The sequence below is a fragment of the Pholcus phalangioides genome, unplaced genomic scaffold (genome assembly GCF_987345545.1).
Source record: "Pholcus phalangioides strain wild (caught in Gottingen) unplaced genomic scaffold, Ppha-v1.0 ptg000012l_1, whole genome shotgun sequence".
Taxonomy (NCBI): Eukaryota; Metazoa; Arthropoda; class Arachnida; order Araneae; family Pholcidae; genus Pholcus; species Pholcus phalangioides.
In genome coordinates this window covers 13,916,672-13,933,845 of record NW_028301605.1, presented here as the reverse complement: position 1 = coordinate 13,933,845, position 17,174 = coordinate 13,916,672, and the positions used below count along the sequence as shown (strand labels likewise).

The following is a 17,174-nucleotide window of genomic DNA, read 5'->3' as shown; positions in this document are numbered from 1 at the left end:
TCTAGTACATATTTATTCAGGAGAATTACTCACCGACACACAAAGGGTTATTGCGGACACGGTAACAACTCAAAAATGGTACCCCACTAATATGATCACCAGGCCAAAAGTTTTCTTTCTTGGAGTACTGTCAACTTAAATAGTACTCAACAATTTTGAACCACAACATAATTGGTGCCGTGAAAAACAACCATCATCACACTGGTGCCCATGAAGAAAATCAGTAAAAAAATTTAATTGTCACACAAAAAAATCAGAAAAAAGTCAATCATCACAAATGTTTAGCTTATGGGAAAAGAATTTTTTCCAAAGCAACCCACGGTTTTTGAAAATACAATTTGGGCTGAGATGGGTTTTAAACACAACCTTGATTTAGCATTCTGCTAATGCTATTACTTTCATACTTTTCTTAGTAAGACGATTTAGTACTGGTAAATTATAAATTAATATATATAAAAAATAATATATATTGTATATATAATTTGAATTGCTCCAATTGTTCTTATTTTTATAGCATTCCTTGGCTCAACAAATTGGAATACGACAGATATTACAAAATTTATCAAATAAAAGAGTAGTGTTTCACAATTGCACATTAGATGTTATGCATTTGCTATACATCAAAGCAGGAGCACTGCCAAGGGTAGGTGGAACTGCATTTAATGTTTTATTAGTTCATATGAAATAGTCAAATCCTGTTTTAATGAATATCATTATATCGACAAGCTTGTTGTAATGAAAACTTTCCCCATCCAAGGAAAAGGTAAAGATAAGATTACATAGGGACAATGTGTTGTGAATTCCAGTATTACAAAATGAAAAATCTATTGTAACAAATTCAAAACCAAATTTCTGAAAATCAACAGAAGAGTACAGAACATTCCAAAAATGATTCAGTGAAATTGGTTTCAGAGAATTAACTTGCTGAACTATTGGGGGAGATCTTCTATGGCTTGTAGGGGGTTCAGGAAGAAATTTGAACCAATATGGTGCACGAAAAAGAAATTAAATTTGTGGGGTAGGAGTTGGTGCTACACATTAAGAATGCTTCACATTTATTTTGCTTCAAAATGAGAGGCCTCGTAAGAAAATAGATTTTGATCATTTTTGTCGCACCATGGTCATTTTCTGCACACGAGGGCTAATTAGACCGGGACCTACAATTTATTGCCGATTCCAAATGGCAGGCGTGTTTGTTATACTCATCGAAAGGTTGGTGCACTAATCCCTCGATGGGGGACTCCCTGTGGTAGCAATTTCTTTTCTGCTGTCAAGTCACAGTTTTTTGTTGTACCCCTGTGTCAGGAAAGTTTTCTGACAAGAACGAACCGGGTATCGAACTCATGACACCTCTAAACATCCTTTGGTACTTTAGGCGAGTATCTTACCGACTGGGCTACCGCGCCCCAACAGTTTTTGATTAAAGAAAAACTTAAGGTAATTTCTGAAGTTGATGCTGTTGTAAATAAAAGCAATGTGGTATCAAAGTATGGCATATATATATATCCATCAACTCTTTAACCATTTTTGAAAAATCACAGACTAAGTTGCAGTTCTTCAAATACAGCAGTTATAGGATATCATAGTATCTCAAAGACTAGACTTTCAAATTTTAAAGATGTGGATGTAGCTGTCTTTAGAGGACATTTAATCAAGACATTTTCCAGAAACATACATGGTTTCAGGACATTCATGCCCAAAATGTGCCAGTTGCCAGCCCACTCATGTGAGAAAAGGCTTTGGAATTTGCATGTGCTCTAGGATTCGAGATCTTTCAAGCATTGCTCGCGTAACTTTAGAGGAATTTATAGTTTCCTCAGCTTCCACAACGTACAGTATATATATACAAGGTGATTAAAAACTTGATGTACAAAATTTTAGGGGGAGGTAGAAAATGCAAAAACAAAGCACAATAATACAGGAATGTGTGATCAGAAACCCCAACCTGATCGGCTGGGGGATAAACAAAGATGCAGATATGGCAAGCCAATAATGGGTGGGAATACTATTTATCGGTACTTTACACTATAGTACATGTGCATGTGTGTCAAGTTTCTCAGCGAGTGCTCAAAGCTCTTACCATACACAGTTACGCACGCTTGAAGGCGCTAAAGAGTTTTTCCACTCATTATTGGCTAGTTATTTCTGCATATTCATTTATCATCCAGCTGATCAGGTTGGGGCTTCCGGTCATACATTTCTATGTGATTCTGTTTTGTTTTTGAGTTTTCTACCTCCCCTAAAAGTTTGTTGAATTTTGAGTCATCCTGCATATATGTTATGGATTATTTGCATCAAATATTAAAAAAAAAAAGTAAAATTCATCCAAAAAAATTGTGGGCCTAATTTAGGGATTCTCAAACTGCACACCCTTATGTGCTTCCAAAGGTTTTCTGAAGAGATTCTGGGGAGTCAGTGAAACTCATGAATGAGCATTAAATTAGGGAAGGGGGCACCACAGGTGCCAAAGTGAAAAATAGAACCCCAGGCTCAATTGATTTGAGTTGGTTGACAATCTTCTGCTCTTGAATGGAAAACTAATACGTAATGACAGAACAACTGCTATTTGCATAACTATTCAGAATAAAAATACAACTATGACATGAAATCTGGCAATACTGAAATATAAACAATGTTGGCCGATCAGCGGAAATCTATAGCGGACCGGTTCTCAGGAGGGAATTAAAGATCAGACAATAAATAAGATTTCAAAATGACTAGATCTCTAGGACTATTCTGCAGGGGCCCAAGGTAATGTTACAATCGCATGAGTGACCCCTATCAGTGATCGAGAGAGTTGGACATTTACCCCTTGACATTTCGCTTGCCCCGACCATATGAGTGAATATATGAATGATGGTACAAGTGAGTGATTAAGAGAGTTTGACATTTATCCGTGACATTTTGCCTACCCTAACCATATGAGTGATCAAGTGAGCAATCAAGTGAATTGGAAATTTACTTCCTTCATATTTCTTCTGCTCTGACCATATGATTGACCAAGTGAGTTGGACATATACTTCCTGACATTTCACCTGCCCTGACCGTATAAGCAATTGTATGAATGACCGTATAGTAAACATGACTGTATGAATGACCGTATAGTAAACATGACTGTATGAATGACCGTATAGTAAACATGACTGTATGAATGATCAAGTAAGTTAGACATTTACCCAATGTGATCAAGTGAGTGACCATATGAGTGATCAAGTGTATGACTACGTGGGTTGGACCAGATATCTCATTTCACACCTGACATTTTGCCCCTTGTATAAATGTTAAGTGAGTATGCAGCAAACATTTGCACAAAGCATATAATGTCTACTGTTGTCGCAAATGCATTGACGTATGAAGGAAGCATTAAGGGGGTACCTTAGGGGACTTTTAATGTTTTTCTTCAGAACTGTAATACTCCAGCTTATGTTGAAAAGTTTTGCAGCAACCTAAATTTTGAAAAAAATTATTTTATACTTCACAGCAAATTCCAATTTCTTAGGGCCCATTAAAGTACCACTATTACTTAACCAAACATACATCTTGTATACATTCCTCTATGGAATTTCCAATGAATCGGCACATGCCAGAATGTTTGTTTTGTGTGTATGCTTGACCCTAAAGTATTTTTGTTGTTGAGTTTGATTGCTTTGTGTTCATGCTGCCACCTGACTTCCATTTTCTGAAGTAAAGATGGAAATATTTGAATTTTCATGTTTTGCTGGTATAATGTTAGTATAATGTGGAGCAGGCAGCTCCACAGAGAGCTGCCTGCTCTCTGTGGAGCCTTTTACTATTAAAGACATTTATTAAAGACTTTTAAAATAACCAGCTATAAGAGGGTGATCATCTTTGTAGACACTCACTTGGTCAACGATTTGGTCATCCGATTGGTAACTCATTTGGTCATTCATATGATCATTCACTTGATCACTCATACAGTCACTCACACAGTGAATCACTGTCACTCAGTCACTGATATGGTCAATCACTTGGACACATATGGTCAACCATTCGTTCACTCATATGGTCACTTACTCACTTGGACATTTATACGGTCATATGCTCATACAGTCAATTGCACAATCACAGATATTCACACTCACTCATAAAGTCAATTCCACACTCACAGATATGGTCACTCATGTGGTGAGTCATTCGGTTACTCACTTAGTTATTTGTACGGTCACTAACTCACTCCTACAGTCAATTTCACATTCATTTGGTCACTCACCCACTTATATGGTTGCTCACACAGTAAGTCACTCATACGTTCAGGGCAGGTGAAATGTGAGGTGCAAAAGTTTCTGGGGCAAAGCGTACCAGGGCTAAATATAACCAGGGCAAAATTTCCAGGTCCCGATGAGATCAGAAAAAGTGAAACAGAGAAATTACAACAGAAATGATGTAACCTTTCTTTTCCCTCTCAATGACAAAAGTGGAATGAAAATAAAGTAAGCTTTCCTTTCCCTTAAAAACGGTTGCTTGAACCATTTTGTGGTTTCTGTTGGACAAAGTTTATTACCTTTCCCTACCCCAGTGATGCTGCTGGAATCGCAGGACCTCCCGGCGATGCACACAGTTTGGAAGAAAGGAAAATTTGGGTTAGTATGGGAAGGAGTGTGTGTGTGTTCCCATGCTTTGATACCTTGTGACCAGTAAAAGAGATGTGAGGCAAAGTGAATCTAGTCATGCCAAATCAGACCAGAAGTTTTATTTCTATTGCATGAGATTCTCACGCAGATTTTTTAAATAATTTTTTTCTGCAATAATTTTTTTTTTTATTACCACTGATTTGGTGCCCCTGCAACATTTATGGTTTTCCCATAGGGTTTCAAGTCGCTAATGGGTGTGCAAGATTTTTTATGCTAAATCCACTCGTATTCAATGTAAAATAAATGTTGTACTGCATAGTATGTATTGTTGATTTTGATCATAAGTTGAGCGGGAAAAAAGTGAAAAAAAAACAAGTTTCTTTGTTGCAAAATCAATCTGCAATAGTGTATCATCTTTTTGCTTTCAGAATGCAACTCATGCTTCTAGTAAAACACAGACAAATCTGTTGCCCCTCCATGACATTGATGAAAAAAGGAGCGAGAGACAAATAAAAAAAGAAATAAAAATGCAATTCACAAAAAAATTATGCAGAGTATCAGTGCTTGTACAAGTTGGAAATAAACTACTAAAATATATAGAACATGTTGCGAGAATCAAGCATAAATATCAAGTTAAGTGACGAAATAGCTAAAATATCATGTCTGATTCGCCTATCTCTTAAAAATGATTAAACTTTTTTCTTAACCATTAATTTTAAACAAATTTCACTGCTGACTATATGTATTTTATTTATAAGCAGATAAAGAAGTGTCTCTAAGAATTTTTTACTTTTTTTTGGTCCACAATTATTTTTGATGGTTTTTTTTCAGTTTCTTGTCCAGTTTCGTGAGAATGACCCATGCATTTTCTTCACTTTTAGTAGCTTCAGTATCTAACTCTTGATACTATGCAGTCATAATAAATTAGTCAATAGTGCCTGGATCATGTGCAGTAAAAAAACTATATTAAAAAAACACTTCATATATAATTTTATTTATTGAATTTTCAGTCTGTTGCAGAGTTCAAGACTGCAACACAACAAATGTACGGACAATTGTATGATACCAAATTCATTGGTGAACGTGTTCTTGAGGTTGGTACAAGAAAATTAATATTTACTTTAAAGAAAGTTGATACCAGTAAAGGCTGATTGTATGATATTTCCATTTTTTTTTAAAAATAAAGTATATTTTATTGCTGTAAGTGAGTATTTATGTTTATCTATTGCAGACAGAGTTCTCAGATTTAGTTAGTTTAAAAAGCAAGCTAACAGAATACCTCCCAACTAATATTGGTATGTAACTTTCTATTTTTCCTTGTTTTATTTACTATTCACCATGTACATGTATTGGCGTATGCAGGGGGGGGGGGTTTGAGGTTCTAACTTCCCCCCCCCCCCACCCAAGCCGAGATTATAGTGTTATTTTGCAGGAAAAAACATAAAAATCTGAGAATAAAAAATTCAAAACCCCCCTTTGAAAAAATTCCACGTATGCCTATGTGTACATATAACCTACATTTTTTTCTTTTGCATTTCCTTCTATTGTTTAGAAAAATCGTCGGATGAAGATTATGATATGCAAAATCTTCGGAATCATAATGCATCTTCAGATGCATTCTTGACTGCTATGGTTTTTTTAGCTCTGGACAGCACACTGGGTAAACATATTATTTTATTGTTGTACAACAAAAGAGTTATAAATCTAATTTTTGTTAGTTTTATTTACTCTCCAATTTGAAAGAGATTTTTCTCTTTCTACTGTAGCTGAGAGGAATGCTTACAATCTTGGTGATTTCGGTGATATGGCTTCTTATCGAAATAAGTATGTTTCTGTGTTTGTAGCTATATAATAAACCTATTGTACTCATATATCAAAATTATTAATTAGCATGTTCCATCAATCTTGGTGAAATTAAATTTTTTGACCTAACATACTTATGTTTTTAAACTCTCTCAATGCAGGATATATTGGGGTAAAAATTATTGGAAGAATTATTTAGACATGATGGAGAATGAAGAAGGTAATATATATATATACATGTGTTGTTGCAGGATCGACCTTGGGGGAGGAGCACCAGGAATTTTTTCCTGAGTTACATTATGTCATAAACACGAATTTGTAAATTTTTAGGGGAAGAAAAATAACTTGGGAAATGACATTTGAATGTTTTCTTTACCCATGTTACTCTATGGATGTCATGTTCTTAAATTTTTTTTTGCACCCAGGGCCGATTCTGGGCACTTTTTAAGTGTAAGCGAATAATATTTTGGTGATAAAAATTTTCCTTTCCCATCAGCCCAACTTCAGTTGGCACCTTCTGCAATTTACAGGATTCAAGGTCTGGTCCTGTTTGTAACATTGTTTCAATATGGGATATACATTTGCGTTTCTGGCAAAACTTAGATATCAAAATAAGTTATCCACCTAGCTGATATATCCAAAAAGTGAAAATTTGGACATTTATGTCTCAAGCATAATAGGGGAGTGTATAAAATTGATTTTGTGTGTGTATGTTTTCTATACAAATATACAATTTTAGACAGATCACCGCCAAATTTCACATAAGCAGTGGAACTTTGGTTAATGAGCTGTTCAGTTAAAGAGCAAAACTTTTGAATGAATTTTGACTTGATTGACAAATGATGGTTTGCATTAAGAGCAAAATTTTGCACTTTTGCTATTTATTTTCACGTTATCACAACTGAGCTGATGGTTTTTGCTTTCGTCCATACATGTGTTATGGAATTTTGGGTAATATTCTCCCCTACGATCTCTGGTAAGCGAGCCTCAGTCGGAAATTTAACATACACATGAGTGTGAATATTTACCATATGAAATTAGATGTAGCATAGCAGCGATGCATATGTGCACTTTTTAAAAAAAAATTTTAATTCTGCTTGGAAAAAAACTGGGTTGACCGCATTATTGAACATGATTTGGGGGGGGGGGGGGGTTAGCTCGTAAACAGCCATTAGTTGTGTAAGAGATTTTGTACTTGTGAAAGACCATGGACTGGAGGTGCATGAGGATGGCATTCAAGAACTAGTGGTAAAAAATGTCTAGAAGTTAATGGTAGGTGAAGTGATGGACGTCTTTTTCACACACTAGCAACAGTTTTATGGACGATATCTCGGCTGAGGAGGACACAAGCAAGGAGGAGTCCCTCACATAAAATGAGATTAGAAAGATGTGTAGAATGTGGGAATCTTTGCAAACCTCTGTAGAAAAGAACCACCCAAATGAAGTTGTAGCAGTGAATCTCTCCAACGAACATTGCAATTCACCATTTCCCAGAAATCCTAAAACAGAGGCAGAAGCAAGTGTCATTGGATAAGCATAGGCGTAAACTTGTATCTGGCCCATGGGCCCGAGCCCCCCCCCCCCCCAAAAAATTCGAGTGGATATGTTTCTCACACTTGGCTCAGAAAAAACTTTTTGACAAAAAATTTCTCTAAATAGTAGATCGATCTGCTCGAAATTTTAATTTTTTCACTTTTCTTCAGAATCTCAACGCACTTGTTCTGTGACAATAATAGTCTTATCTCCCAATCACCCCGGCATCCATTCATCCTAAATTGCATCTTCCCAGAGTGCTGGGTGAAGGCACCTGTGTAGATAATTTGGGGGTGGGGGGGGGGGGAATCCTTTCTCTTGCTTGCACTGTCGGTAAACTCAAGAGCATCTCTTCCTTCTTTTGTTGAGTGTGACCCTTGGGGATGGGAACATGAGACAACAGGAAAAAAAGTGGGAGGAGGTAAAGTGAACAACGATTAAGCTTATTAACAAGTTCGAAGGCCCGATTTTTCGAGTCTTCACAACAGAGGCGCTGACATGAAGAAATTAACATTGGGTAGGGAGAGAGCGAAGAAAGTTGCTGGCCGTCCCGTATATACGGGGCTAAAGCGCATACGCAGGAAACAGAGGACGCACTGCATTGTTTTTCTAAAAATTATTGGTGGAGGCTCAACCGCCTTACAAAATTTATTGGGGCTCAAATATCCTCCGCTCCTAGGTTCCGGTGCCTTTAAGGAATCAAATAAATAATAGTAAAATAAAATTAACACACAAAAAAAAAAAAGAAAAAAAAAAGAAATGAATGGAAAATTTCAAAGCCCCCTGAGCCGGGGTACCATTGCATTCTAATACTAGGAATATGAAATTTCCTCCTTACAAATCAGGGATTCCCAAACTATTTACTTTAGTAGCACTCTTATATAGAAATTTTAAATACAGTATTTCAATTAATGTTGAAGAGAACTAGGGAAGAAGGCAGTTTTCACAGGCGGAAATCTTGTGGGGCTGCTAATTCTGGGGGGGATACAAAAATATTGTTTCGATCGATTTTTTTAGTGGAAAGTGTGAAAAAGTTACATACTCTTCCCTCCCTCCCTCCACGACGACGACGTATTACGTCAGCATCGATGGGGGGGGGGGGGAAGAGGGTTTCGGATTTGCTGACTTTTGATGACAAAGGGGAAGGGGGGGGGGTTTGAAGGATGATTACGTCATCAACCACCCTTTTTGAAGATATGAAATATTCTAAGCTGCTGACACAATTTTGCTGACAAGGGGGGGGGGGGGAGATAGGCAGTTCCACAGTATTTTATGGTTTGTGTGGACCACATTCGGTTGTGCACGTACAGTATAACCTTCTGTTAGTAGAACATGTTGCATGACAAAAAAAAAACGAAAAGGTTCAATTTCTTCTTGATTCCACAGTTTCCTGATAGAAAAAGTAAGCAATATATTAAATATAGTTACACATTTTTGATAAACTCATGCATTTTAAGCGTTTTCTTTAATGATAATTTATTCAGAATCTTCAAAAACAATCTAGATACAGTATTTTGCAGCCCTCTAATACTTATAATCAATAAAGCGTAGTAAAATAATTGTTTTTTTTGTTAGACATATCCAATAAATTAATAAAACTTACCATATGTTTTATTTTTTTCAATCATATTTAAAATTTATTTAAAAAAAACTTAATTTGGCTTCATACTTGGGACAGTAACAATATTTAAATCGAGTTTTTTTTAATTAAGAAATTTATGCAACTAAAAAAAATTATTATTTTTCTAATTTAAAACCTGATATATGACTCAATATATGAGAGTAAAATAAATCTTAAATAAGTGAAATGTAATTTGATTTTGGGGAAATATACACTGTATCATAAAATATAAATAAATACAGGGCTTGACAAAAATCAGAAAAAAATGTAGGCACCAGCCAAATTCCGTAGGAGCCAAGCAAGGTTTTTTCACGAGAAAAGTATCTTAAATAATATTTTTCCAACCTTTCTGGGAATTGATGACCCCTTCCCAGGTCTGCAACTAGATATTTTGTCACCTGGGGCAATTCAAAATTTTGGCATCCCTTGCATGTAGAAGAAGCAGTTAAAGATTTGACTCCCATTAAGAGAATTCGACTCCCATTCTCGTCCAGCGTCCGGAACACCAGACCCACCTGCTCTCTCTAGTTGTGGCTCTGCTCCTTTCCATGTTGGAAGACAATTATGAAATCGAAAAATTTTGAGCCATCCCTAGATTCTGATTTAGCAATCACATATACAAAATTTTAGGCGTCAATACAGATTTTCCAGTCGCCATGGTGACCTGGCACCTGGGATTTGTCCCACCCTGGAATAAATAAAGATGTATATACTGTTCTGTATATATTTTTTGTATATAATCATTTTCATGACCCCGCCCAGGGGTTTTCAGGATTCATGAGATCTGGGGGACCAAGGAGATCCTGGGGTATATAGTCAGATTTACGGCATGACTAGATCTGAATAAATTGCCTATGGTGATAGACCGGAGTTGTGCTCATTTCAAGGAGAGAGAGAGAGAGAGAGAGAGAGAATGAAAGTATATTTTTACTTGGACCGTGATCAAACTAGAATGGGGCTCAAGGACAAAGGTGTACGCCTCCAAGAATCAAATAAATTTTTGTTAATTAAATGCTTTTGGCACCAACTCAAAAATTCTCTGGAAGAAATTTCGTGTTTCTCCCCCATAGATCGACTTTCTTGGGTACGCTCCTGCTCAGGGGCAGTCCCATTCCAAGGGTGTAGAGGTGGAAGAATGTTTCGCTGGCCCGAAATGTGAGAAAATGACCGAAAAAAGGGAAAATGATGACCAAAACTATTGTTCTATCACTTTGGTCCCCCCCCCCAAAATGAAAGTTGGTCCCCCTCCCGAACTAAATTTCTGGCTACGCCCCTGTCCCATTCACTTTGGTAACAATACATGAAATGGTTGTTATACAGTTGAATCCCATTATAACAAACTCCAAGAAACTGGAGAAAAAACTTCATTATAACGAAATTTCATTATAAAGGAATTTCAGATTGTTTGCATTGTTCCTATGTATACTTATTAGAGGGATTAGAAAACCGTTCGTTAAAACGAGATTTTCGCTATAATGGTATTCGTTAAAACGGGATTCGACTGTAATTAGAGCCTGAATTTTCCACTTAAAAAATGCCAACATATGAACTAAAACTGAGAAAATATATGCTAAAGAACAAATAACCACGCAAGAGACACAAATGCGTTTTTAAATGCATCTTTTCGTAGAAATTATTATTAGTACTTTAGCTGCTCACTAATAGAAATAAAAAGTTGCTCGAAAAAGAAGCAAACTACAAGTGCATACATGAATAATGTCAAAAATGGGCGGATTTTTCTCCTCTCTGAGAGATTTTACTTTTTACTTGAAAAAAAAGAAAGAAGAAGAAATCAGAAGCAAATAAAGCCCCCAGGCTTCGGGTATGGTCCATTGTAGCTAGAAGTTCCTTGGAGTCGAACAGCCAAACACCAAACTATTTGAAAATGTCAAATTTCTGATTCGATAGACGATGTTGACTGATCCATATATCCATGGAAGTGAGCATGAATGTAATAAGTTCAAACTTTTAATTGTTCAGTTGGTCGTCTAAACGGCTTTGATGATACGAAATTCTATGGAAAACGTCTTATACTCTTAGAGAATCAACTGATTTGAGATCAAAAATCAATTTCACATGACTAGAGTTCTGTTCAATCGTTAATATTAGAACGAAATGATCTCAAAGACCTCCCAATGCAGATAAAACAGCAATTTTCAATAATTTTATGTCCTTACAGACCAAAAAGTGAAAATTTGTTTATAATGAGAACTACGTTACAACAAAAACTTTTCTCGTGGTTGTGAACCGTTGTTATAATGAACTTTCATTGTATTGTAAGCAATATTAATTTGAAAAATTACAAAAATTTAATTAATCCTTTGCATAACTTGAAAATTTGCACTTATTCTGAAGATTCTTCAATTACATACATTTATACACACATTAATGCTAAAAAGAGGTTAATTTATATAAATGCAACAAACAGGACTAATCATAACAACTTTATAAATAGTGCAAAAAAAATCAAAAATAAAAAGGCCAATTTCCCATGACTTTTCATTAAATTAAGTTGTATAATAACCAAGAATGGCCACTAAAGCAGTGCTTTTCAAAGTGTGAAATATCGCCCCCTGGGGGAAGGGGGCGATGCAATTGTCCAAAGGGTTGATAGAAGCTATGGGTTTGGTATAGGATCCTATGGGTGGGCTTGAGTTGGGAGAAATGAGAAATAAATTTTTTTTAAAGAAGGGCTATGGGACAAAAAGTTTGGGAAACTTTTCACTGAAGCAGCGGTTCTCAACCGGTGCTCTGTGTACACTTCCCGGGGGCTCCGCACCCACTCGAAGAAAATAAATTAAATCAGTAAATTCGATAAATGAATATAAGAGCCTACGGTCGCTGAAGGCATAGAAATTTACGCTGAGTAGAGGCGACCACTGATGCATATTTGTGTTTGAGTACAGGTGATCATTTGTGGAGATTTTACTGCATTTAGGAAAATGTAATGGAACCCTTTCTATACGTCTCCCTATTACGTTTCTGACCTTACTTATTTGTACGATGTTTTGTTTCAGTTGCTATACATTTATATACATTATCCCTGTATACAGGGTCTAATTTCTTCCATTTCCATGAACTTTGGCGTGGAGCACCGGGCTAGGCCCTTACCCAATTTCTTCATGGGCAAATGAAGCCTTTATAACTTTGAGCCCCCAAAATTCAAACAACATATATTCACTGATCAGTTAACATCTGTGACGAAACGTCATGAAAAAACGTTGTAAGAGGAAAAACTAAGCGGGATCGACTGTAGTTTTTCTCATGCATATTTTTTACTGAAAAAGCCATAAAATTTAAGATGATTGACTGTTTCAATGGCTTTTGACAGGTACTGAAATAATTATTGAATGGGCTATGGTATGCTGATAGCCAGGGCCGTAACTAGGATTTTTGCCGACCGGGGCAAACATGATTTTGCCGCCCCCCCCCAATTCGATAATTTTATAACAGTGTTCTCTGTCCCCACCTAAAACTGCCGCCCAGTGCAGTTGCCTCCTGTCCCCTCTCTAGTTCCGGCCTTGCTGATAGCAAGCATGTACACTATTAGTTCTTTCTTTAAGAGAAAAATCTTTCAACAACAGAACTCAATTCATCATCTACTTTTTGCTTAGATATAGAAACCAAAAGCAAAACAAACAAATAAATAGGACATTTTACACAAGGTTTAAATAAATGTTTGTTCTATTAAATCTTGAAATGAATACCGTAAAATTGCTTGAGAATTTAGCAACAGTAATGTTATGATAGTTTAATATTTCTTATTAAAGGGCTGCTCAAGTATTATGTCATCATCAATGGGGGGGGGGGGGGGTTCCGATTTGTTGACTTTTGATGACAAGGGGGGGGGAGGGGGGTTTGGATAATGCTTACGTCATCAACCACCCTCTATGACAATATGAAGTATTTTTAATAGCATCTTACTCTGCGCGCCGGAACCGAGAAACACCTTTCGGTAGTTTGTGGGCACTTGAAGTAACATCCCCCCCCCTCATTGATAAATGCCCTACAGAGCCACTTTGGTGATCTCTAAATGTTTCGCGGATCCAAGTGATCTGGAAATGTGTCCGGGCCGCTTAAGTACTCCGGAATTGTGCCACACATCACTCAAGTGATCCGTAATCATATGCCGCAGATCACTTAATTAATCTGAGAATGTGCTGCGGATAACATGAGTGATATAGAACCGCACTGGGGGGGCCACTTGGGACCAGTGGTCTAAAACTACGTCGCATGTCACTCAAGGGATCTCTAATTGTGTCACGGATCGCTTAAGTGTTCTGGAACTGTGTCCCGGGTTATTTAAGTGATCTGAAAAGGTTCTGGAATTGTACCATGGGACACTTAACCGATCTGTAGATGGGCCGTTTAATTCAGTTTTTACAAAATTAGGTTTGAGGAGGGCAGGCTGCATCCACCAGGGGGACATAATTGGTCCGCGGGCCAAGAGCCTTTATGCGATTTATCATTGTATGGCTTAGAGCAGCAGTTGTCAACCTTTTTTGACTCGTGGAGCCCTTTTAAGTAGAAAAATTCTATGGCGGAGCACTGTAGGCCAATTTACTTCTATTTAAAAATATTTATAATTACTTTTTTTAATTTTACTGGTTTTTTTTATTTTCCTTGAGCGGCCGCGGAGCTCCTGGAGGAGGGTGCACAAGGAGCACCGGTTGAGACACGCTGACTTAGAGGGTAGGTCGCAATGAATTTATTAAAGATAAATTTTGCGTTCATACATAGCCTTCAAATGACATTGAAATTAACAGAAATTGATTATAATAACTCAATTAAAAAAATAAATTTTTGATCGGGGAAGGGGGCATGAGCCCTCCATGCCCCCCCCCCCCCCCGTGTACGTCTCTGATCCCACCAATATGCGTTAGGATTCAGAGGAGCAGAGCTGATGACAAAATTTTGCTGACAAGGGGGGGGGAGGTCGAAAATGGCTATAAAATTGCTTACGTAATACTTGAACGGCCCCTAAGCATAGATTTTGAATCAAAACGACAGATTTTTTACAAATTTTTTTTGTGGGAAACGTCTGTAAAAAACGGGGGGGGGGGGTAATTTTCAAAAAAAATTCCAGTTATACCGCGTCCCCCCCCCCTAACATTTTCAATAAGTTTACGCCTATGTGGATAAGGGTTTGTTTTAAGTCACACAAAACTAATAAGTTTTCAAACAGTCAGCCTGTAAATCATCCTAAATGATAGTCCTCCTCTTGTCGTTTAGAGTAAGTTAATTTGTAAACATTATCATATTTTATGTTTATTTATGGCGTTCTTTATATTATGTGTATATTTTATTGCATTATGTATAATTATTGATTGAATGCCGTTTTTATTAGTCATTTTTATGTGAATAAATAATTGTGGAACAAATTATCTGAGTTTTCATTATTTCCTAGTGGGAAGTTTGATTCGAATAACGAGCATATTGGCCGAACGAGTTAAGCTCGTTAACCGAAGTTCCACTGTATACTAAACAGGACACTACTCGAACGGTGGGCTACTCTAAAAATTTGTCAGAGCTTGACAAATTATCAGGAAGCAATGGTTCATTTTCTGCTACAATGATTTTTGGAATGCTTAATTTGGTTACAGTGGTTCGAAACATGGTTTCAGAATTTTTTTCATTCCTTTATACAATGGTTTCAACTTCTCCAGTGCATGGAGTAAACCCAGGCAGCAGCGGGTATTACATATAACATTATACATTAATATATAAATGGTATTTTATTTTGATATTAAATTGTTTTTTTGGCTTGGGGAGCACAAGCTCATCTGCGTACACCTCTGTGTTATTGAATTTTAAAATTATGCATATTCTTTGGTTTGTTCTAAATTGAATTTGCAGTGTCATAAATTTTTATTGTTTAGTCATTCCTGATAGAGGTCTAATTTTGTGGCTCAAATTTTTTGAGAAGAAGAGTAGAGTTCAAATGATACAGAGTATGCCAGTAGGTATGTGAGATTCATATGTGGTGTTTATTTGTGTGTGGTATATCAATCTTATTTTGAAAAATAATAATTAGGAATAGTTTTTAAATTGAACTCTTTAAATTTCTTGTTCACCCATAGTAGTTATTTTGTATGGACTTTGTCAAAGATTTCATTCCAGACATTGAAACTCTTCCCAGAATGTTGCCAGATTCCTGCTGAGATGCGTATTTTATTTGTCTTAATTTAGCGTGTTCTCCCATTTTTTAATCTAAATAATTCTGATTATTTTGAATGTTAATGTCTATAATACCAACAAATATTTGTTTTACTATTCACACACACAATATATAGTATATTTCTGATAAGTTGCAATAGATTTGCTAAATTCATCCCCTTAGCTGAGGGTGCATCTAACTGAGCATAATTTTAGAGAAACAAGGTATAGGCTGGTCATAAGCGGACTGGGAAAGGGGTGAGAAATCAAGATTTGCATAGTGAATGAGAGTTGGTTAGCCTCTGCCTTTCCCTATGCTAATAAATACTTTTTTTCACTGGAGGAGGGATTGCCCCATTAGCCTCCCCTTGTATCTTACTATGGGGGTTGTATGACATAACGTTCATATCAGGTGATGCATGAATAATTTATGTGTATTTTTTCTACATATAAATTTGATTTTAGGCCATGGCTGTAAGCTACACCGTATTGATGCGGAAAGCGCATTTGTGAAATGCTACAATACTTTCATTTTCCAGCAAGGTAAAAATGATTGAATTTTGTCTCTCTTGTGAAGCAAAAAAAAAAGTTCCAAGTTGCAAACTTTTTCTTTTTTTCAACATTTATATAATTTTTTTTTTTTCACTTCCCTTGATAGTTCTTGAAACCCCTAGTGTGGGATATACTGCTCACCGTTATTTAGATGTGAAAGATGTTGTTGAAAACATTCCTGCTAGAGATCAAGAATGTCAAGCAGTGTTAGAAATCATGTAAGCTGATTTTGATTTCTTGAAATTAAAGGAAACTCATTTCCAGCTAAGATCTTGTAATTATTGCAGTAACTTTTAGAAATTAAAATTGATTTTTTTTTTTTTGCTTTAGTATTGTTAATGAAGGGCATGTGTCATTATAATAGTAGTCTGATGGAATGAAAGCATTTTTCAATTACACAACATCTCAAACAGGGTGTGATGGAAATTGTGTATTCATGATGTGTTATATTTTATCTGTCCGTGAAGTAAATTAAATGTTTTGTAGTCTTATAATCACTCGTAATTTATTGATTGTCAATCCACCCACAATGATTTAAAAAATTGGTGTTCACGTCCCAAGCTCATTAGGGACATGGTCGTTGACATGTTTGATCTGCTGAAATGGATGATTAAGTTGCAATTTGTATTTGTTTTACAGATCCAATATAGGTTAATTGGATAATTCAAATTTTGGATAATTTGAACTTTTTTCCAGTGACTTTCAACTTCAAATTAACCAAGTTCTATATTGAATTCAATTCCAAATTTAAATATAATTTTTACGTTGTCAAGTTTTGTGGAATTTGAAAAATCCACTTTTTTATGAACAAAAATAGTTAATGAAAATTAGAATTTTTAGAAGCATTCATATCTTTGAGAGATGATTTTAATTAAAATGCATACAACCATAGAAAATATTATGTAAAATATGTTATG

General features: G+C 36.1%; 1 protein-coding gene across 1 annotated transcript in view; it reads left to right on the top strand.

Annotated features, from left to right (window-relative positions):
* LOC149079624 (poly(A)-specific ribonuclease PARN-like) overlaps positions 1-16,479 on the top strand; it is a 101,734-nt gene extending 85,255 nt beyond the window's left edge. Inside the window, exons 8-16 of the mRNA XM_089240434.1 lie at positions 515-643; positions 5,603-5,686; positions 5,824-5,887; positions 6,145-6,252; positions 6,359-6,416; positions 6,557-6,615; positions 15,429-15,512; positions 16,171-16,248; positions 16,364-16,479. Of these exons, the coding sequence (XP_089096560.1) occupies positions 515-643; positions 5,603-5,686; positions 5,824-5,887; positions 6,145-6,252; positions 6,359-6,416; positions 6,557-6,615; positions 15,429-15,512; positions 16,171-16,248; positions 16,364-16,479 (780 nt within the window). The remainder of the gene's footprint in view (positions 1-514; positions 644-5,602; positions 5,687-5,823; positions 5,888-6,144; positions 6,253-6,358; positions 6,417-6,556; positions 6,616-15,428; positions 15,513-16,170; positions 16,249-16,363) is intronic.
* The last annotated feature ends 695 nt before the right edge of the window (positions 16,480-17,174 follow it).